This window comes from Gallus gallus, chromosome Z, assembly GCF_016699485.2.
Source record: "Gallus gallus isolate bGalGal1 chromosome Z, bGalGal1.mat.broiler.GRCg7b, whole genome shotgun sequence".
Classification (NCBI taxonomy): domain Eukaryota; kingdom Metazoa; phylum Chordata; class Aves; order Galliformes; family Phasianidae; genus Gallus; species Gallus gallus.
Genome location: NC_052572.1, coordinates 4,320,580 through 4,342,851, shown reverse-complemented (window position 1 = coordinate 4,342,851; position 22,272 = coordinate 4,320,580). Strand labels below are relative to the sequence as shown.

At 38.3% G+C, this 22,272-nt stretch overlaps 1 protein-coding gene and 1 long non-coding RNA gene across 6 annotated transcripts in view; one reads left to right on the top strand and one right to left on the bottom strand.

The window, feature by feature from the left end:
- PIK3C3 (phosphatidylinositol 3-kinase catalytic subunit type 3) overlaps positions 1 to 11,060 on the top strand; it is a 69,437-nt gene extending 58,377 nt beyond the window's left edge. For 2 of the 4 annotated variants that reach the window (XM_040656095.2, XM_003642902.6), the window contains 2 exons: positions 6,600 to 6,725; positions 10,316 to 11,060. In XM_040656095.2, coding sequence (XP_040512029.1) covers positions 6,600 to 6,725; positions 10,316 to 10,330 — 141 coding nt within the window. In that variant the 3' untranslated portion in view covers positions 10,331 to 11,060. The other 2 variants (XM_004949049.5, XM_004949050.5) reach the window with 2 other exon arrangements.
- A 2,908-nt stretch (positions 11,061 to 13,968) lies between these two features.
- On the bottom strand, positions 13,969 to 22,241 carry LOC121108372. Of its 2 annotated transcripts, none has more exons than XR_005842852.2 (3): positions 22,172 to 22,241; positions 20,268 to 20,424; positions 13,969 to 16,044 (listed from the first exon to the last, which is right to left on the bottom strand). It is a non-coding gene; the product is annotated as an uncharacterized LOC121108372 (long non-coding RNA). The 2 variants fall into 2 exon arrangements; XR_005842853.1 differs by having other exon boundaries at positions 20,268 to 20,328; positions 22,172 to 22,230.
- Between the last annotated feature and the right edge of the window lie 31 nt (positions 22,242 to 22,272).

Here is a 22,272-nt window from a genome sequence, read left to right as displayed (position 1 = left end):
GGTGAAGGGAACATAGATGGCATAAATATTGTCTTCCAGTAAGCAGAAGGTAACTGCTGTTTGTGAAAGTAGCTCCGTGTTTCTTTTACATTAAACTCATCCAGATAAAATGACTCTTGTTCTACCAATAGAGAATCTGCAACATACACTGGGACGTAAAGTGCAGACAGGGTTTCTGAGCTAGCTTTGTTTCCAAACCTGAGTTCATTTATGAGGTTTTTCTGCTTTTTTTTCTCACCTGAATTATAGTAAAACTCCTTGTCCTCTTTCTCCCTCTTTATCACAATGGATAAATGAGAACTGAGTTTGCAAGTCAGGGAAAGACTTCTAATTTGTTGTCTAAGATACCTTTTTTAAATGCAGTGGATTTTTGTCCCTTTCCATCTACTAATATTTGTTGAAAGATGGAACTAGGAAACATTTCTGAGATTTATTAATATCGAGAAGAGATTATATCTGTGTAGGAGAAATAAACTCAATTTTGCTTAGCTGGAATCTCTAGGTTTCAGTATTTACATTTACTCCCTCCTCCTCTGAGGTGTATTCTTTGTAATACTGTCACATTGACATTGAGCTCATTTTGCCTAGGCAGAAGTTCATCTTTTTGCCCATTTGGGTAATGATGTTGCAACTGCACATCCAGCTTTCCTGTTTATTGGCTGTTGATTCTGTATATATATTCATTTTGAAATCCAAAAAGTCTGGAATAAACCAGAGTGAATGGAGTGCAAGAACACTCCTCTATTCTTTTTTCATTATGTTTTACTGTTCATTTAATTATAAGTACATATTTGGCCAATATTAGGAAATTCTAAAACATAACAGTGATCTTTGTATATTGCATCAGCTAAAACCAAATTTTTTCTGGAAATTCAATTTAGAGATGTCCTTACTGGCTTCTACTTACAAACAATAATGCTGAAGTTTATACCAGCTCATTTAAAAACTGCAACCTGTTCAAATTAAAGCGTTGAAAACAAAAGCTATTGTCCAGATAGCCTTTCAAATGAAATTATTCATGTGAATAGAGCATCTGAATAGTTTGTACCTTGAGTTGTTTGAACTCAAGGCTGACCTGGCAGCCTTGGCTGGGGAGCAGACTAAACCCCAAACAGTTCAGGAGGAAACAGTCAGAGACCTGCTACTCCAACTGGTCTGCCACAAGTCCATGGGACCGGATGAGATTCGCCCGAGAGTGCTGAGGGAACTGGCGAAGGAGATAGCCGAGCCGCTTTCCATCATCTATCAGCGCTCCTTGTTGACGGGTGAGGTCCCAGAAGACTGGAGGCTTGCCAATGTGACTCCCATCTACAAGAAGGGCTGCAGGGAGGATCCGAGGAACTACAGGCCTGTTAGCCTGACCTCGGTGCCGGGGAAGATTATGGAGCAGATTGTCTTGAGGGAGATCATGTGGCACGTGCAGGACAACCGGGGGATCAGGCCTAGCCAGCGTGGGTTCATGAAGAGCAGGTCCTGCTTGACCAACCTGATCTCCTTCTATGATTTAGTGACCTGTCTGGTGGATGAGGGAAAGGCTGTTGATGTAGTCTACCTAGACTTCAGCAAAGCCTTTGACACTCTCTCCCACAGTATTCTCCTCCAGAAGCTGGCAGACCGTGGCTTGGACAGATACACTCTTGGCTGGATAAGGAACTGGCTGGAGGGCCGGGCCCAGAGTGTGGTGGTGAATGGAGTTAAATCCAGCTGACGACCGGTCACGAGTGGTGTTCCCCAGGGGTCGGTGCTGGGGCCTGTCCTGTTTAATATCTTTATTGATGACCTGGATGAGGGTATTGAGTGCACCCTCAGTAAGTTTGCAGATGACACCAAGCTGGCTGGAAGTGTTGATCTGCCTGAGGGTAGCGAGGCCTTACAGAGGGATCTGGATAGGTTGGATAGCTGGGCTGAAGCCAATGGGATGGGATTCAACAAGATCAAATGCCGGGTCCTGCACTTTGGCCGCAATAACCCCAGGCAACTCTACAGGCTTGGGGCAGAGTGGCTGGAAGACTGTGTAGAGGAAATGGACCTGGGGGTGTTGATTGACGCTAGACTGAACATGAGCCAGCAGTGTGCCCAGGTGGCCAAGAAAGCCAATGGCATCCTGGCTTGTATCAGAAATAGTGTGGCCAGCAGGAACAGGAAAGTAATTATCCCCCTGTACCTAGCACTGGTGAGGCCGCACCTCGAGTACTGTGTCCAGTTTTGGGTCCCTCACTGCAAGAAAGACATTGAGGCCCTGGAGCATGTCCAGAGGAGGGCAGCAAAGCTGGTGAGGGGTCTGGAGCACAGGCCTTATGAAGAGCGGCTGAAGGAGCTGGGGTTGTTCAGTCTAGAGAAGAGGAGGCTCAGGGGAGACCTTATTGCTCTCTATAACTACCTGAAGGGAGGTTGTGGTGAGCTGGGGGTCAGCCTCTTCTCTCAGGTGACTAGTGATAGGACTAGGGGGAATGACTTCAAGCTGCGCCAGGGAAGATTCAGGCTGGACATTAGGAAATACTACTTCTCTGAAAGGGTGGTCAGGCACTGGAATGGGCTGCCCAAAGAGGTGGTGGAGTCACCGACCCTGGAGGTGTTCAAAGAGTGTTTGGATGTTGTGTTGAGGGACATGGTTTAGCGGGTGAAGGGCGGATGGTTGGACTGGATGATCCTGTGGGTCTTTTCCAACCTTAGCGATTCTGTGATTCTATGATTCTAACTGTGTTGTAATCAAGCAACAGAAAGCAGAAGAAGCTTTTTGAAAAAGATAAAATGTGGTAAGAGCTATGCCAAGAATGGACTGCCAATTTCTGCTGCATTAACACTGAATGCTGGCTGTTATTATCATTCTTAGGGCATAACAGTAAAAACTCAGAAAATCTCAATAATTTTTTTTTTTTTTTTGACTATCAAATGACTTTATTTGAGGTTTTAGTAGTTAGCCAATTCCTACATCCAATGCGTACTATCAAGCAAAGAGAACACTGAAGTTTCTCCTAAATTTGAGTAGCCGACTTCGCAGTGAGCAATTCTGTATTAGAGTGATAAAATTAGCTAACAGTTAGGTATGTAGCTAGTTGTTGCAGTAAACACCGGCAGAGATACTTCATGTTGCTGTGGTAATACATGCGTGGAGAGTGGCTATCAGTCTTTGGAATGGCTGGCTTGCAGTTAGTTTGAGAGTGAAATGGGATGAAGAGAGTTTTCTTATGTATATGCATTAAGTTAGCTCAAAATATCTTGCTACTTTCTTCAATAATTCTATCAGTTCTATCTGCAGACGTTCATGAAACATAGACTTGGTTAGCTGCATTAGTACTAACTCTAAACTGAGTTTGAGTATGTTAGCAGTTGCTCAGTGTGTAAAGACTTGATATATATGTAGGGATCAAAACCAAGTACCCTATTTTTGTTACTGTGCTGTGTTTTCAGCTTGTGCTTGACATTTAATTTGAGGAATATGAAGAAGCTGCCACTTGCCTAGTTTCTTCTCTTGTGCTTCTCACTTGAGTTTATTTCAACAAGAGTTGATGAGCCTAAGCCTATGGCTTTGCATGTCATGATCATGATGCAAAGCAGTATTTATTAGTGGTTATACTATAGAACTTGTTTTTGTTTTTCTGGCTTGCCACCTGCAGGAGTTTCTCTTTTCTTCCATAGGATTCTGCAGCAAGTGATGGTCAGCTTTTATATTCCATTCATTAATTTATTTGAAAGTAACTAGTACTTAACTACTTATCCCTAAACTTCCACACTCCCATATTGTTGTTTGAGAAGTTCTGCTTAGTTCATCTTCATTATATCTTTTCCTTCTGAGTTTCTAAGTCTTGCAAGTCCATGTAACGGATTTTTTTTTTTTTTTTTAATAAAGTTATTCACTGTGCAGATTAATAGAAAGTGGGCAACTTAAGATGCTAAAGTTCAATATCAGTATCTTCATGGATACTGTAGTTTATATTGTCTTTTCACCCATAAAAGTTCAAGTTCTAATAATGAAACATTATGAAATATATTTAAAATTATTGTATGTACACAATGTGGGGTTTAAAACTTTCTTCTCTGTAAACAAAACAAAAACTTAAATGTCTTCGTCAAATATAATTATTTTCTCTTTGCTTAAAACTAATAGCAAACTAATAAGAGCTGTTTAATTTAAATGCCAAGGTGGGAACTCTTACTAAATACTTCAAATGGAATATTTTTGATGTATTCGTAGTGACAGTTCTTCTTAAGTGTGTAAAATGAGGTAAGTGTATAACACATCAGAAAGTGATCTCCACATTTGCATAATATTGTGCAAAAAAATCTTTCGCTAGTTGCACATCCTCTGTGAGAAGCTACTGGCTTTTACAATATGTGGTTTACTTTGGAGCTTAGAGATTTCAAATAGCAATTACTATTGGTTTTGTTACAAGAGCCATAAGTCAATGTATATTAAACTTGTTGGTGCTGTTACAGCTCTAGAGGTAATCTGTCATCATGCCATGCTTCTTCTCAGCTCGGTTGCAGCAGTCATTTTTTATTGCAGTGCTGAAAAACTTTCAGGTAAAGATCTCATGTTCAGCAGCATTTGATCCTGCTGTTACTTGCAGACTGATTTTAGAGTCCAACTGTGGGTAAATCTTTCCACATATGTAAGTGTGCCAGTCTGCTCCTGAGGAAGATGGGAAGTAGCTGAGTCATTAATCCCACAGAGTAAAGCAGCAGCATAACATCAGTAACTGTGTGACTTTGAGTTCTTCTGTAAGCAGATCAAAAAATAGCTGAAGTGTTTGGTGACTACAGTTAAAAAGTGGTAGTGTTCGTGGGTTTGTTTTGTTTTTTGCAAGCTGCAATTAGAAATTTGCCTAAAATCTCATATAACCATTCAAATAGACATGAAAATAATTATTATGGAAGTCTGTGGTCTCAGCTGGGGAGGTATTTAAGTTTGTGCATAGTTGCAAGCATGTGAAAAGTCCATTAAGTTCAATTGAATTCTATTTTACATCTTACTATCAAACTTCTAACATGTATGTGGGAGATAACAAACACTTACTATGAAAATAGAAGTTCTACACTATTAGCCTGAAGTACTCTCTCCTTCCCTGCTGTTTTCTTTCTTGAGATTTTGAATGTTTCCAGCTTAATCTATCCTTCCATACTGATTATACTTCTTTTTGAGAGAAGATTGCTGAAGAATTTAATTTTTTGCTCGTATGTTCAAAGTAAGAATAGAGTTATAACTGTATTTTGAGTGCAGCAGTGTTATCTTTCCACACCTGGCCCATTAACTTAGGCTTTTACTGTAGTGCTGAAGGGTACTTCTCTAGACTACTTTACTTTCGGAAAAAATGCAGAGTAATAATTAACTGAAATCTTAGATGGTTTTGCTGTCATAAAGAAAAGGGTGGCTACGTATATGGTATCTTTGATATGTAAAAAGGATACAAAAGGGGGAGAGAAGATGATGATACTTCAGTAGTACAGCTTTATTAAGAACATTTCTAAAAGAATATAGCATTTTTGTCAATGCATAAATGTAAATGAATAGAAAATGTTCAAAAGAAACTTGATTTTATCGTACAGTCTGTCTTCAGTCTTATCTGGGAGAAGTTCTAGAAGGAACTTAGATCTTTGACATTACCTACGTGAGAGATTTGTGATGGAGAGTTCTTTAAAAAATAAAAAAAAAGTAATGAGCTCACCTGTCAGAGATGGAAAACGGGAAAGTTTGGATAGGAAATATGTCACAGTTTTTACATCGGCAGTTAATCATTGAAACAACTTTTTGCACACAGAGATCACATGATAAAACTTAGAAATTATGTTTTGATATTTGTAATACTATATCAATTCTTTGCATCAGATTATTTGAACTCATCCAAAATGCTTACTTATGCACCTGACTCTCATTGTATGTTCTTGAGGGATAGGAAGTGTTGTCTACAAAACTTATTTAGCTCCTGAGAAGCAAATGTTTTGCTTTGTTTTAGATCTGTTTCAGCTCTTGCCAGTTGTGTGTACAGAGGTTTTGAATACTAAAGGAAAAATGTGTAAGTCTGCAGTGGCAGTGCTTATGAAATGTTGCCATCTGGAGCAGTCCTGAACAATTGCCTTGAAATTAGTTGGAATTCATAAAAAAGACATCCACTATGCCTTTGTAAATATTCATGGATCACGGTTATTGCCAAGGCTGAAATAGGGCAATATAGATCTTGTTGCTTTATTGTTAATTACACCGCTTTTGGCTTTCAATTCAAATACAAATTGCAGTTAACAGGCAAAATGCTTTATTCGTACAAGAGATACAATTTTTAAAATATGTTGCTTTGAAAGAAAATAAACAGTGGATGGAATAGCAGTGTCTCCATCTAGCCGTTCATGGAGATGGTGTTGCGAGGGTTTTCTTGTTTATTTAAATACACATTTTAATGAAACAGATTAAAAAAAATGGCATTTTACATACAAGTCACTAATTGCCAATAATCTGCTGTAATTCAGAAGTTAAATAGATTATTTACTAAAATTCTACAGCTTTAATCCAAATGTCTGCTACTTTGTGGTTTGGATACAATAGTGTATGCTGTAACTGTTGAATTAAATTCATATTTGACATGTTTTTACCCATCCCATTTCAGGTACAGGACAAGTTCCGTTTGGACCTTTCTGATGAAGAAGCTGTCCATTATATGCAGAGCTTAATTGATGAAAGTGTCCATGCCCTCTTTGCAGCTGTGGTGGAACAAATTCATAAGTTTGCACAGGTGAGATAGCTTCTTGGTATTTTTTTTTTTTTTTCTGAAAACTGAGTCAAGTCAGATTCAGAGTGGAAAGTTCAAGACTTCATCGTTGCCAATGTTTTAGTTCATTTTTCAGCAAGTTCAAAATGTGTTATTGCTGACAGGACTGCAGAGCAAGCTCTCACTGGTCCTAGAAAATTCTTTAAAGCACTTAGCAGAAATACTAGATGGGATGTAACTGGCTGCCTTACCAAGGGTAAGAACTGCAAATTGGAAGGGTGGAGTTCTACAAGAGAAAGATCAAGAACTCTTGTAGCTTTCATTCCAAAATGAATGATGATAGATTTCCTTCCTTTCCTGTGTTTGTGGTAATTCCTGAACTGTGCGTTGTAACTACTTGCCTCTATAATTTAAAGGCGGCAGCTTGCACAACAGGGTGCATAGGAGGGGCCAGGATCTCTGCTCAGAAAGCATCCACATTCTCTTCAGTAGCAATAGTGCACCACAAGATGTAGTCCCCAGCAGCTATGAAAGCAGCTATCCGTGTTACATTAGGCACCTCAAAACAGGCATAGTTCATTCAAGAATGCAGCTTGGCCTGAGATCTCATAGTGGAACAGTGGGAAAAGTGCTCCTTGCTTCCAGAAGATGTCAAGTAGTGGAAGGTCTGCATCACCAAGTAAAGGAGTGAAGTATTTTCTCTTAATAAGGAAATTCATTCCTGCCAGAGTTTATAGACTAAAGTTGTTAACCGTGTGTATGACTGCTATCCTACTGTAATTCACAGTAATACAAAAAGAAGTTAAATATTTATGTTGAATGAAGTTGTGTTAAGAAAAATGCTTTTTCCTTACAGCTATTAAAGTTTGTTCTTATCGGAGATGTAAGATATTACAGTACTTGAATATTAGACTCATGAGAAGAAATAGATTTGAGAGGAAAGATGAAAGTGGTCTCAAAAGCTAGACATTACACTGATATTTTTTTGAATCCTTCAGAAAAGTGATCAAAAACTGATAAAATCAGATCTCCTCCGTTTCTATGGCTACTCATATTGCTAAGGGAGTTCCAAAGAATTTACTCTTCTGCAAATTAAATTTTAATTCTGAAGAGCTTCATTACAGTCCAGGGGGGAAAGTAAAATCTCACTTCTATCTACCTATGTATTTTATAAAGATGATTTTACATTTTCGGGGGGGGGGGGGGGGGGGGGGGGCGGGGAAGTTGGAAAAAGAAAATGCTTCAAAATTTGTTATTTATGATGGATTACTTTGATCATAGTTTGTGGAATGGTGAGTTCATAAAGTGAAAAATGCCTAATGCTTACCTCAGGTTCTTACAAATAGATAAGACCTTTACAGAGATCCAAGATTAAAATTGTAAATTGCCTCCAATATGTGTGTGGACCTTTCTTTTAATCACATACCGACAGTGACTTTTTAAGACGTATTTTTTACTTCGTCGGTATTAGGTGACTGCCAGTCTGTACTACATAATTGTTATTGCATTTGTGAAGCTGTATTAGTAAGTCAGAGTTTGTGGATTTGATTTAGTTGACCTTTTCTTTTTCCACTCAGACTTATTCTAGCTTGACCTTTCTTCAACCCTTACAACTGCTTTTAAAATCACAAGACAGATTTGTTCAGAATACATAAAGTAACCAAGAATTTGAACCTGAGGCTTCTACATCCAGAATTGTGTTTTAAGCAACAAGCTGTTTTTCATGAGGCTGTGAACTTTGTGTGTAGAGTTTGTGCTGCTGTAGTGTTTGACATCTATGTACTTCAGCTTTTTATTATTCTTAATATTATTATTATTATTATTATTTTATTATTATTTATTTTTAATTTCCTGGGATTATGTGCTTAAAATGTTTCAGCCCTGTATGATATAGGAGTCTTCTGCTAGTTTTGGAGTTCTGATTATTGCCTTCATTCATATTCTGTAAATAGCTACAGCTGCAGGCTTCCACTTGCAAGAACACTGGATGCTTATCGGTGTGAGGATACAAAAAGAATAGTCACAGATGAATTGGCAGTTGATAAGTATTAACATTCTGGAGACTGTATTTAAAAAAAAAAAAGCTCACAAAAAAATCAACAAAATGAAATGTGTAAGTTTATTCTCTTTATATTACAAGCGAGGTAGGACACTTCGTAGTGATATTTACTAATTCAGTAGTCAAACTCTTCTGTCTTCTTTTTAAGTATTTGCTGGTGAGGTCTTCCGAGTCTGTAAATCGTTGAACAAATGAACAATTAATGCATAATTGAATTTGCCGCAAAGTGGTCACCTTACAGAATGGCTGGTTGAAGCTTTCAGTTTGTTTGTGTACAATACTGTATTGAATTGCTGATGACCTTTCCCTAAAAAGTCATAAAAATTGTCTCACCAAAAAAAAAAAAACGAAAAAAAAAACACCTATGCAGTGAATGAGGTCCAAAAACAACACAATTTTCCATTTCTGAAATGCCCTCAAGTATGTATATATATACCTAATATATATATTAGGTATTTATCAATAGGTATTTTATCAATAGGTATTTATTCTCGTACTGCCTCCGAAATAGCCCTTTAGGGAGTCTGTGCTTTCCACTGCAACAGTTAAGAGCTTTTTAATAAGGTTGGTTGTTGCAATAACCATTGTATATGAACACTCTATATGTCACTCTGTAGGTAGTAGTGTTCTTCTGTAAAATAGACTAGGTATTTTGGCATCAGCGTGGTAGGGTTCTATTGTAATATTGTTGTGAATTAGATTCAGTTCAAAGCTCTGCTGTGAAGCCTTTAGTTTCTAATGTGTTATTAGGTATTTTACAGACCTTTTTATGTGGTATTTATTCATAATGGTTATCAACGAACTGTTGTCTCGATGTAAATAAATTTAATCTTTAGAATAAGTAAATGGTGCTGTACTGCACTGCTTGAGATGAGAAAAAGTGCATACTAATCTCAGTTGATGCTAATAAAGACTGGATAGCTATTTCTCCCCGAAACATTGCTTTCATTTTAGCATTATTTCTGTAGAAGGGGGAAACAATCTCCAGTTGGAGTAACTAACTTCACATTTTTTCCTTGTGAATTTACAACTCAGATCAGTTGTATCCTGGGCTTATATTAAGCACTGACATTTAAAAAGGGAAAACTTGGAAGATGAAGAGTGTCCCACCTAAAATGTATTTGTGCAGCTGGGATTGCACTAATGGCTCTTGTCTGTTAAGGAGCAAACTCAATTTAGACTGTAAATGTGAAGAGGATTATGGGTATCCCCAAGCTGTGTTCCCAGTACTGCTACATCCCAGAATGTAGTAGTGATTCTTTTTACTCAAGACAGTGCTTCTGGTTTTATCCTTTTGGTGGAGCCAGTCTTACTTGTCAAAATAAAACATGGAATATCTACCACTAGAACTGTGTTAATTGCATGATACTATTTGTCCAGTGCCAGATAGAGTTGGTTTCTAAGTTGTCTGTTCTCTTGAAGGATTGTGAAAATCCTTTTTAGGCAGCAATTTTCAGTGTCTTTCAAACTTGGAGTTCAATTTACACTTAACTTTGGTTTCTAAGAGTAGCAAAGGTTGAACAAATCCTTTTGTGTTTTTTTTCTTCCCTTTTAGTACTGGAGAAAATAAGCCTTTTCCAGTGGGTGGAAACAAGCCTCAGCAAATATTCAAGAATAAAGTTCTCAAGCCTTTGTGGATTTCACCAAACAGTTTTGGAAGGCAGAAGTTAAAGACTTGGGAGCATGGAGAACTGGGAGCTCAGGAGAAGCTTTATTGAGTCTTTGTTCTTCTAAGGTTTAAAAATAACCATTTAATGGGGATTGTTTATTTATACCACCCATCAGGCATGGGTACTCTGGAGTTTCTTTCTGGTGAAATGTATGAGCCTCGAACACTGAGGTACACAGTTTCCTCCCAGTTCAGCTGGAAGAGGCTGGATTTGATGGCAATATTTCCTTATTTAAAAATCAAAATAGTTACTGTACTGAGTATGTGTATGTACAAAGTGCAGCAGTGAGGTAACTGTTCTTCATTGCAGAAAAACATGGGATTGTTAACCACTCCTCTCCTCCTACCAACTTTGTTTCAGGAGTAAGTTTTAAATATGATTTGTGTGATCCTTTCTTTCCAACCTTGGGCAGCGTTATCATTTAGAAAGGACAATCATTTCTTCCCTGCTTACAAAAATGTTTTTATCTGCTGATAAGTTAGCCAGCTGTAGGCAGTCAATTAAATGATCACTAACCGGCTCAGCAGCCATAATGCACAGTGAGCAGTTCAGTATTTCACACTTTAATTCTGAATGTTTTCTGTACAGTGATTATATATTCTTGACTCTAATAAACTCTTTGTTATTATAGTCTTGAGGTGTTCTGTATTGTCTTTTTAATCTTACCTGCTGAGACACGGTGCGGTGGAGGATTATGTTTTTAACTGTTAGCTTTCTGCAAGGATTTTCAGTACTGAGTTTTCTTGATTCACGAATAAATTGACTTTTGTACCACATATTGAGTGCTTAATGAATCTGTTTTGAATAGTCAGCAGAGTAATAAGCTCTTCATAAATGCATGCATCTTCGCAAAGAGTGCTGTTTTACTCCTTTTTCAATAGTTGTTTGTCAGGAGGAAATCCTTCCCAGTTATAAGAAGGACTGATTTGGTTATGAATCTGACATTTGTGAAACAGGTATTGCTCTTTCCTGCTTCTACAAACAAACAAAATTGCTTTGATGGAGGAAGATCCACTAGAGCTCTAATAGGCCCACAGGTGATTTCAGCGTATTACCCAAATTTGCTTGTTGCACGCAACAGTGATTAAAACTTTTCTTTTTCATACTCTGTGCTACTCAGAAAATCTGTATTACCCTAAGCACTTTGTGTTTGCATTAGCTGGAAGAACTGCCACAGAGTAGCCACAGCAGTACCTCCTATCTTTAGCTGACTCTTCTTTGAAAGAGTACTAATGATCATTGGTTGGTTGGGGTGGTTCCTGGACTTGTTCATCTGACAGAGATGCAAATTACTACATGTGTTTCCTGTTACTGCACACACTACTTTGTGGTATATTTCTAAGAAATTTTTGAGAACAGGGTGTTTTCAGGTAGTTAGAGAAAATGTTAACCAAAAAAAAAAAAAAAACCTGAAAAACTTTTCTGTCTTTTAAAATTATGTTGAAGGGCATCCAGTGTACTCATTCAACTTCCGGACTTGTGTCATGCAGGTAGGGGGAAATAAGCAATTTTATTTTAAATGAGAAGTATCTTTTTCAGTATGTTAGTCTAAAAGCTTGGCTAACAGGCATAAGAATGTTTAGTTTCACAGGTTTTCTATGTCTCTGTATCCACATAATCCAGTACTGTGGGAACACTGTATTCATCTCCAGTAAGTTCTGAATCTCTTGAATAGCTCCTCAGGTGAATGTCAGACTGTATTTTCACTCTGTATACATACATTTGTGTTAAAGGGAGAGAGGGGCATGAAATTGTGCACAGAGTGGGGCTGTGAGCTCCGTCATATGTAGCAGAGCATGATGCAGTAGTTGGTGGGGAACAGGGCTGTACTAGCTGTGTCACTGTGTAACTTGTCATGTCATCCTATTAAACCTCTCCAGCAGTGATTATGGAGGAGATAAATATAGCAGATGAAAAACTGTTGGGTCTTGTTTTTATGTTTTATTTTTTTCCTATAATCTCTGTTGATGTTTCTGTTGGGTTGAGATTGAAGGAAGCAAAATAAATGATTTCACATATTTATTTATTTAATTAATTTTCCTACTCTGTCCAAGCAATCATGGTTTCGTTTCAGTTGCCAGTGCTTGAAGAGCAGAAAGTGACTCAAAGTGTATACATGACTATGTGTATACATATATTTATATAGATGTATATTTTATTTATTTTTTGTGGAGTGGGAGTCTGTGTGTAAAGGAGTAATTGGCAAAAAAAGTTTCACAGAGAAGGAAAAGAAGGAGACTGCTTTAATGCAAAGAGTTGTGCATCCTTCTAGCAGGAATTGTCCCTGTTCTTATCGACTGTTGTGTGACTTTCTTGTGTGCAATCTAAAATAAGAAGCACTTCTGCAAGAGCTTGGGGGAATAATAGCTTTGACAAAGAGGTGGAGGAGCAGAAAATGGGTATCTTAACACCTCACAGTGTCCTGATAGCAGCAAAGAGAAGTGATGTTGCTGAATGGCCTGTCCTTTGTAGTCAGCAGAGGTTTTACTTACATGACCCAGTATCATCAGTCGATGATAAAATATAGTGGTTATTATGAAGTAGCTGAGTGCGTACATTTATGGTATCTTAAGGGAGTCATTGAAAACAGATTGCTGGTGGATTGTGTTAAAATAGATTTTTGTAATCCCTTCAGTTGATGTGATGATTCTTTGTAATAGTGAAACTGCTTGAAGTATAATATTTGTTTCTTCCTGTCTTTCCAAACTTCCATGATTTAGAAGAGACTTTATCTTGAGGGGAGAAATCTCACTTGTTTCTAGAGTACCAAGCAGTGAATTTGTTCACCTCCATGGATTCTAACCTGAAACAGCAGGAATGCTGCTTGGAGAGGAATTAGTAGCTCGTCTGCATACAAAAATTAAGTTAAGCTGGTGTGATCCTTTCTGAAGTGGGTTAAGCTGTATGGCAGTGAGGCATGAAACATCTCCACAATTACATGTTGTGCAAAATGTAGGAAAATCAGTCTGAATTCTTTCACTTGGCAGAAGTGTGGTAATCCAAATTTTTTTACCCACTCCTCTCTTTATGCTGAAGGATCAGGAGAAGGTAATTTTGCAGAGTTGTTGAAGGGAGGATGATCAATTCATAAATTGCAATATACAGAAAGTAAAGTAATAATAAGGGAGGATTGAGCCAACATGGGGTGCTCTGGGGAGCTCTGAGATTGCTTCTTCCATGGGCAGGCTGCTCAGTATTCTTCAGTATACAGTCATTGCAGTGATGCCCAAGAGTGGTACTTTTTCTGTGTTGTCAGGTGTTTAAACGCAGTTGAAAAATGTAGCTGTTGGCTCATACAAATGCACATTCCACAGTGTCCTTTCCCTAGTATTTTCTTTCACTGGGAAATGGACTGTAAAGTTAATTGTCACTAAAGGCTTTTTTCCTGCCATCCCTGTTTGATATAACATCTCCAGCTGATTAGAGACTGAAAGACCCACAATGTGAAAGAAAAATGGCTTTTTAAAATAGGTTTATTTTCTGGCACAGTCATATGTAAACAGCTTCCTAGCTGAGAATATGGAAATTAATTATCAAGTCCAACATGCTGCACCACGATCAGTGCAATTCTCAGTATGTGAATAGACTGGGAGAAGAACTCCTTGACAGCAGCCCTGTGGAAAAGGACTTAAGGGTTTTGATGGATGAAAAGCTTGACGTGAGCCAGCAGTGTGCAATTGCCGCCCAGGTGGCCAATGGTAAGCTGGGCTGCATCTAAAGAAGGGTGGCCAATAGGGAGGGGGTGATTGTTGATCTCTGCTCTGTCCTTTTGAGGTCCCACGTGGAGTACTGCATCCAGTTCTGGGACCGCAGCGCAAGAAAGATGCAAAGCTCATGGAGCAGGTCCACAGGATCCACAGAGTTGTGGTGGCCTTGCTTGAAAGGAGCTTATAAACAGGACGGAGACCAATTTTTTTACATGGGCAGACAGTGACAGAATATGGATGAATGATTTTAAACTTAAAGGGGGGAAAGTTAGGTTAAATGTTAAGGAGAATATTTTCTCTCAGGTGATGGTGAGACACAGGAACAGGGTTCCCAGAGAAATTGTGGATACTCCATTCCTGGAGGCGATGAAGATATGGGCTACCAGCTTTTCCAGGAGAATACCATGGGAGAAGGTATCAAAGGTTTTACTGAAATCTAGGTAGATTACATCCACAGCCTTTCCCTCATCCAGTAGGCTGATAACCTGTTCGTACAAGATCAAGTTGGTCAAGCAGGACCTGCCTGTCATCAACCCACACTGGCTGGGCCTGATCTCCTGCTTGTCCTGTGTATGCCACGTGATCTCACTCAAGATCATCATCTCCATTAACTTCCCTGATACCAAGATCAGGCTGTCTTAGACTGACTTAGAAAAGTCTCTGCTCCTAATAAGGTATTAATAAAGTCTTCCCTTTGAACTTCAGGTAGAATTACCCAAATGCTCCAGGCCTACATCCAGGTACAGAGAGGTGCCTATGTGTCTTACCCAGCAAGTCACAGCTCCCCAAGACAAGGGGCACTTTATCACCAGTACAGGGACAGGGCTTCTTTTTTTCTAGTACAAAGTGGATTGGTTTCTTTTTTTCCCTTTTCTGGTGATGTCATCTGTGCTCATTCAGTCCTGTCTGTCACCTTTCTAATGCAGTATCATTGCCAACTGACATAACAGGAACTAGGAGAGGTTTCTGATGAGAGCACAACAGCTCTAGTACCAGCCTGCCTTCCCAGAGGTAGGCCTCTGTTTCACCTTTTCTTTTTCCCTTTGGTTGTCCCTGATGAGAGCCATTCTGACATGGGTAATTTTTACTTCTGATGCTCACCTCTAATATGCAGTAACTGACTCTGATACTAAATTTTCTGACCAAGAAGTGAAGGGGGAGACAGTTGATGCTGTAATGAATCTGATCCATTCACTGGCCCAAAGGGTGAGGACAGAAGTGTACATGGCATGAAGCTTTCCTTGTAGGAGTGATTCAGCTGAGGTTTCTGACCAAATTCCTGCAAGGTTTTACACCGCAATTAAATTCGGTTTCTTTTTTCCAAAGGAAAGCACAGCAACAATATAATGTTTGGTATGAAAGATGATATCTTTTCAGAGATAAAGTGTATGGCAGACACCTGTCTACCACAAGAGCAGTACTTGATGAAATAATGAATCAAGGGAAAAATAGTGGTGTTATGTAATGTGGAGGTGTTGTGTCTTAATCACAAATGAGAAGATCCAGTTTTGCTTCACATTTGGTGGATGCTACTTTTGAAATGAGAGTTGAACAGAGAACAGTTACAATTCTGGCTGTGGCTTTCATTGTCCATTGGCCTTGAAGACTTTTCACTTTACGAACTTCAGTTTCCCTTTGAGCTCTGTAAACTTGGTGGTGCAAACCCATTTTTAGCTTCTCACACAAAAGTACCATAGCTTGGGGCTCTAATTACAGACAGATCTGGGAAGTGCCATTATAATCTGCCAAGCAGCAAATCGTTTTGACTGTGTTTTACATTCAGCCTTGGTTTGCTGGCTTGTTATTTGTTCCGTACTTTAGAGTTGAATGATGCCTGAAGAAATGTACTTGCTGGAACTCATGTTCCTGTCAAACATTGTTTTGCTGGTTCTCTCTATCTTAGAAAGCTGTAAAAAAAAAAAAAAAAAAAAAAAAAAAGTGAGAGTGAAGCTATTTCTTTGTTTTCCTTAACTAATCCTAAAGTTCTAAATCCTATATAGTTTATACAGCAAACTAAGATGATTGTGTTTTTCAGCTTAAGCAAGCAATAGCCACAAGACACATTGTCAGACCTTTTTACCAGGGTCTAACTTTTCTGCACACACATCATCCAGCTTAATGGGTACCCAATCCTGATTTAATATGCAGCAATAGATAAATTGTTATTCAATAATGAGATACAGCCAGAAGGATGGCTTAAGGCTGTACAGTTTTTATAGCTTAGCACTATGTGGATTGTAAATGGGAGTGAACAAGGACAGCTGAGAATTATAAGTTCCAAGGTTCTCATTTACACTCAAAGCTGTACAATAAGCTTTAAGACTTGTAAATCAACATACCCACAGTTCAGTCTTACATCTTCATTATGTAGGTGCAAAAGGCTTAGCATATGTTGTTCAGCTATTTCATTATTTTATGTAGCACATGTTAATATCCCTAGTTATATACCAACTCCTATTCCACAACAGCAGTTTTGCTTTTGAGCCTTTTGCTAAGTCATAAGATTTTTTTTCTTTGCTTCTCATTTTTTGTTGTTTTTTTGTTTGTTTGTTTTGTTCTGTTTTTTGTTTGTTTTTGTTTTTAATATATATATATAAAATGAGGTTTGGTACATTACTGTTGTAGCTTGCTGCCAGAGCCCCATCCAACATATCCTTGAACACCCCCAGATGTTCATTTGAAAGGATGTGGTATCCATAGCCTCTCTGGGAAACCTGTTCCAGTGCCTCACCACCTTCTGAATAAAGATTTTTTTTTTGCCTAAGATCTAGCCTAAATTTCCTCTCTTTTAGTTTAAAGCCATTCCCCCTCATCCTATCACTATAAGGCTGTGTAAAGACAGTCTTCCTCCTGCTTACAAGCTACTTTCACATGCTGGAAGGATGTAATGAGGTGTCCCTGGAGGCTCCTTCCACCTTTCTTCATAAAAGCCCATCTCCTTCCACCTTTTTTCATAAATGAGGTGCTCCAACTCTCTGATCATCCTTGTGACCCTGCTCTGGCCCCACTCCGACTGCTCTGTATCCTTGTGCTGGAGGCCTCAGATCTGGACACAGTACTCCAGATGGGTCTTCACAGTGACAAAGTAGAAGGGGAAAATCATCTCCCTCGCCCTACTGCCACCCCTCTTATGATGTGTGATGGTGTGCTCCCTTGTAGCACCAACATGGGTATTAACTCTTTAATGCAACATAATGAAGTCCAGGATACCGTTGGCCTTCTGGGCTGCAAGTGCATACTGCTGGCTAACGTTAAGTCTTTCGTCTACCAGAATCCTAAAGTCCTTTTTGGGCAGAGCTGCTCTCTTGCAGTCTGTACACATATCTGGGATTGCCCTGATCCAATGATCCAATGCAACACCCTGGACTTGGTCTCGAAGATCATTAGGTTCACGAGCTCACTTCTCAAGCTTGTGCAGGTCCCTTTCTTTCTGTTGTATCAGCTGTGCCTTCTTTCTGTTGTGTCAGCTGCACCACTCAGTGATGAGGTAGCTGGACTTCAACAGTGCTTGCTTTGATCTCCTGATTTTTGATCAGTTTTTGTTGTTGTTGTTGTTGTAAAGCTTTCAATAATAAATGTGTTTAAATACTGGTATTGGAATGATTCTGGTTGAGTCATAAAGTATTAGCTTTTATGATGCAGAGACTTCTACGAATTGCCTGAATTTAAAGGTGAATTGGTACTGTTTTGCAGTTTTTTGAATATTTTGAGGCTTTTGTATACTATTCCTTAATTCCTTTAAATCAAGCATGATTGAGGCTGGAAAGGAAACTACTTTAGTGTTTGGATCTTCAATCTAAAGAAATTAAGAAAGGAGCGTTACTTAAAATGAATTTGAAATCATAAGAGTGAATTTCTGCTGTCAGAATAAAGAAAAAGTTGATCACAGAGCTCTGTGGATATCATGCAGCTGATTACTGTTTCATATCCAATCTCCTTGAAATCCTTTATATCTGGCATCTGGGATCTAAGTGGGTCTTTCATCTCTTGCATCCATTTGTGTTGTCTTCTCTTTATCATTTTAAATCTGTAAGCTCATGTGAGCAAGCATCACATCACTATGTTTGCAAAGTTGTTCTCGCTTGTATGCCTGGAAGATCAGAGCAACTCTGTACTAGAAATAATTATGGTAGGAACCATTAGTCCAAGCTCAAATTAAAAAGCACATGTAAATGGATGTAAATAGCACATGTAAAAATAGATGTTTACAGTTAATTTGTTGTAAATATTAGAAAGACCCAGACTCTTTTTCATTAGTGCCCAGTGACAGGGCAAGAGGTAATGGGCACAAATGGAAACACAGGAAAATCAATCTGAATTCAAGAGAGCATTTTCTTTTATTGTGAAGCTAGCCAGATGTGGGGACAGGTTGCCCATAGAAATTGGAAATCTCTGTCAGTAGAAGTACATAAAACCCAGTCATCCTTGACATCTTGCTTTAGGTGAACCTTCTTGAGCAGGAGGGTTGGACTAGGTGGGCTCAAGAGGCCTTTTCCGTCCAAGATGATTCTGTGAAAATTTGAAGTAATGTGATGAAAAGTGAAACAGAATGGATTGTTTGTACTCTTATTTAATGAACAGATGGTATCCACAAGAAATTAGTGAGAGAAAGGTTTGAAACAAATAAAGGAAAGTGTTTTTCACACAGTGTGTGATTGAACTGTGTAACTCTTTATCGTAGTGTTTTGTGGATGCTAAACGTCAATTAGTTAAATGTGTGGAAGAAACATTCATCAAGGCCACTTAAACATAATATTATATACAATTCTTGAATTTCCTGAACCTGCAAGCGATTGAAAACTGAAATACTACAACAGAGGTATGTTAATACATTGCTATTCTTCCCCTCTCTCTCCTCTTGGCTTTTGTCACTGGTTGGTGATGAAGGTGTGGCACAGTACAGCTGACATCACATCGATGGTCATATATTTAGAAGTATAATAATAATAATCTGATATAAAGTTCTTAGCATGAGAGAGAAATTGTTGTCTGTCACAAAGAGAAAGTAAACCTTTACCTTGAGTAAAGACAGAAAGTATTTGCAGAGAGGGCTAGTTTGAATAAGAAGATTCCACTTTTTTGTGTCCAGTTTTGATGAATATTACATCTGAAGAATTTTAAAAATCATAGTTAAAGATAAATACAAAGAATTTCATACCAAGACTGCTGTAGTAAGAGAAAATATAATATGCTTTTCAGAGGCTTGAAATAATTCTGAGTTATATAATAAAATGGCTTAATAAAGTCAAGTGTGTCATAAGGCATCTGTTCCTTTTGCAAAGTATATGTATTTATGAGACTGAACAGTTTCCTATTTAAACAAACAACAACAAAAAAGAAAATCTTACCATTTTATAAATACATGATTTATATTTCATATATATGTGCATATATATATATGAAATATCTGATGACAAAATGGTTCATCATAATTCTTAGGCAAAATAGTAAAGAATTTAATTTGTGTAAGACAGAATGATAACACTCTGTAATACACTAAAAGAAGACCAAACCCTTGTAGCTATTTTTGGTTTTGCTGATGAAAAATAAAGGAAATACAGAAGCAGCTGTGGTGTAATCAAAGTGCAGGGAAGAAGAAGTCTGAATAAGAATGTTTTCTTATTCCCTTTCTTGATGCAGACCTGTGTATTCAAACTGAGGAAAAAGCGCAAGAGAAGGTGGCACAATTTTGTGCAAAGAATCTGTACAAGGTTGAAAATGTTGTAAAATTAGACAATGTGGGAATTAATTGAAGTCTGGGTAAGAAAGTTCTCTCTTGAAGATGAGAGCAGTAGTAACTGCCTTAGAACTAATGTCAGTGGGTCACTGTGATTAAATGCATCTTGTTTATAAAACGCTGCTGGTCCCTGCGGAGCAGTGATTAGGAACTCATATCAATTATATGTCTATATTGGTTTAAGACCACTTTTTCCTGTTGTTGCCTTCATTGCAAGAATGAGACAGTGAAAAGGAGGAACTCTGGGTTACTTACCTGGAAAAATAGGTTATGTTTGAATAGGAAGAGCCCCATGGGATATCACCATCTGTTACTTCCTCCAGGTTCATTTAGGGTAGCTCAGCTAATTTTTTAAATTTTTATCTTGCATATCTGCCCTGGGTGAGTACTGACCTGCTATGCTGGCAGCTGAGCCTGCTGCTTTTTTGTTCCTTCAAGCTGTCATGAACTTCATCTGGAGAGCCGAATGCAGCTGTAAGTGTTCTAAATCCCTTTGTCTACTATTCGATTACTTTGATAATATTCTTCCATCATATGTGATGACAGAACACTTAAAGCATCAGACACAAAATAAACATCAGAGAACAGTGCTGGATGCAGGGAGAAAAAAATGCCTTCTTTTAAGTAATGAAATCTTAAAAGAGGGAAAAGAGAAAAAAAAAAAGACGAAAGACGAAAAAAAGGAAAAAGAAAAGAAAAAGGAAAAGAGAAGGAGGAAGTGAAAGAGGAAGAAAAAGAGAAAAAAGAGAAAAAGGAAAAGAACAAAGAAAGAAAAAAGAAAAAGAAAAAAAAGAAAGGAAAGGAAAGAGAAAAAGAGAGAGAGGCACACAGAGAGAGAGAGAGAGAAAGGAAAAGGAAAAAGAAAAGAAAAAAGATGAACCTGATTTCTTTTTGACAACTCTGACAGATTTCTTGATGGCTTTCTTTGACCTTAAAGTTTGTGCCTCAGGGTAAGCACAACATTATGCCTCTTTTTCTAGGTTTAAACAAGACCAAAACTTAAAGCAGGAATCTGAGAGTGGGTGATCCTCTCAGTTTATGGCATGCTGTCAGACGGCTTTGCTCTGTGGAATTATAATGTCCTTCAGGAAACTCAAACATCGCATGTGGTCATATCAGCCATATCACACTGGCTACATGCTGTTTATAAAGCTTTTCCAGAACAAAGAGGGCTGGAGCCCATGCATTTTCTGAGTGTCAGACTGCAAGTTGGAGGCTGAAGCCCTTTTTCCTGAGCACTGCTCATTTCCACTGACTGTTCTATGATTTCTGTCAGAACTCTTTTTTTTTTTTTTTTTTTGTACAACGTGGCAGTGTAAGTCCAGTGTTAGTCCAGGAAATAGAGGAAGGGAATGACCAGTAACCCCACGGAACATGAACCATGAAGCTGTTGCTTTCCTTGGGTATTAGAGTTCCCCAACACAGCTAGTTTCGATGACTGACTGATATTAATTAGCTTTAAATTATAAACCTGCCTGTCTCAGGCTAATCAAATACTCTCCTGAAAAGTGGAAAGAGAAAAGAAGAAAAATCCCTTCTTGGAAACGGTTTCCATATTCATTTCTCTTAACCTATTGGCTCCTAATTATCAGATGTCAGTGAGCTTTACATAATTGTACATTGCAGAACAGGCAGTGTGAACACTGACTGGTGGAAGATGCTATAGATAGCATTCACGGAGACAACGAGCTTTGAAAAAGTACTTTTAGTCCATAGGACAGTCTAGCCTGTGCTCCAGTGAGTCAATGCCTCTCACACAGACTGCAGACTTTTCTAAAACTAATCATATACTGATTTTGTTCTCTTTAATCACATAGTGATTCTTTAATCACACAGTGACTTGCTATGAAAGCAAATTCTGCCACACTGACAAATGAGATTGTGCATGTTAGAATTTTCTCCCATTCCTCATGGTAGTAAGATCTATAGCTACATTTCCACACATATACTTAGTTCAATCTTTTCAGAGCTGTGTTTTCAACTAGTGGAGCTATCTTGTTCAAAAATATTAGTATTAGAAATTAGAAATAGTATTTGCTGCAGAAAAAAAAAAAAGATTCTGAGTAAAAAAGTTGTGCATTAGCCTACTCTAGATTCTCTCTAGTCTACTAGTCTGCAATAGTCTGGGAATCCCGAAGAATGTCAGAAGGAAATTACTGGCTACCAGTCACATTGTCAGAGAGACATGAAAAATGGGATACTGTTTTGAGGGGGAATGATTTTATGGCTCAGCACAGGGATCAAAGTGAAAGCTCTTATTTAATTCTGTTACTACCCAAGGGATCAGGAAAGCCCACCTGTTCTGAGGTTCAAGATTCCTGTTTCAGATCTCACTCAGTAACTGTCATAGAATCATAGAACTATAGAATGGTTTGGGTTGAAAGGGACCTTTGTGACC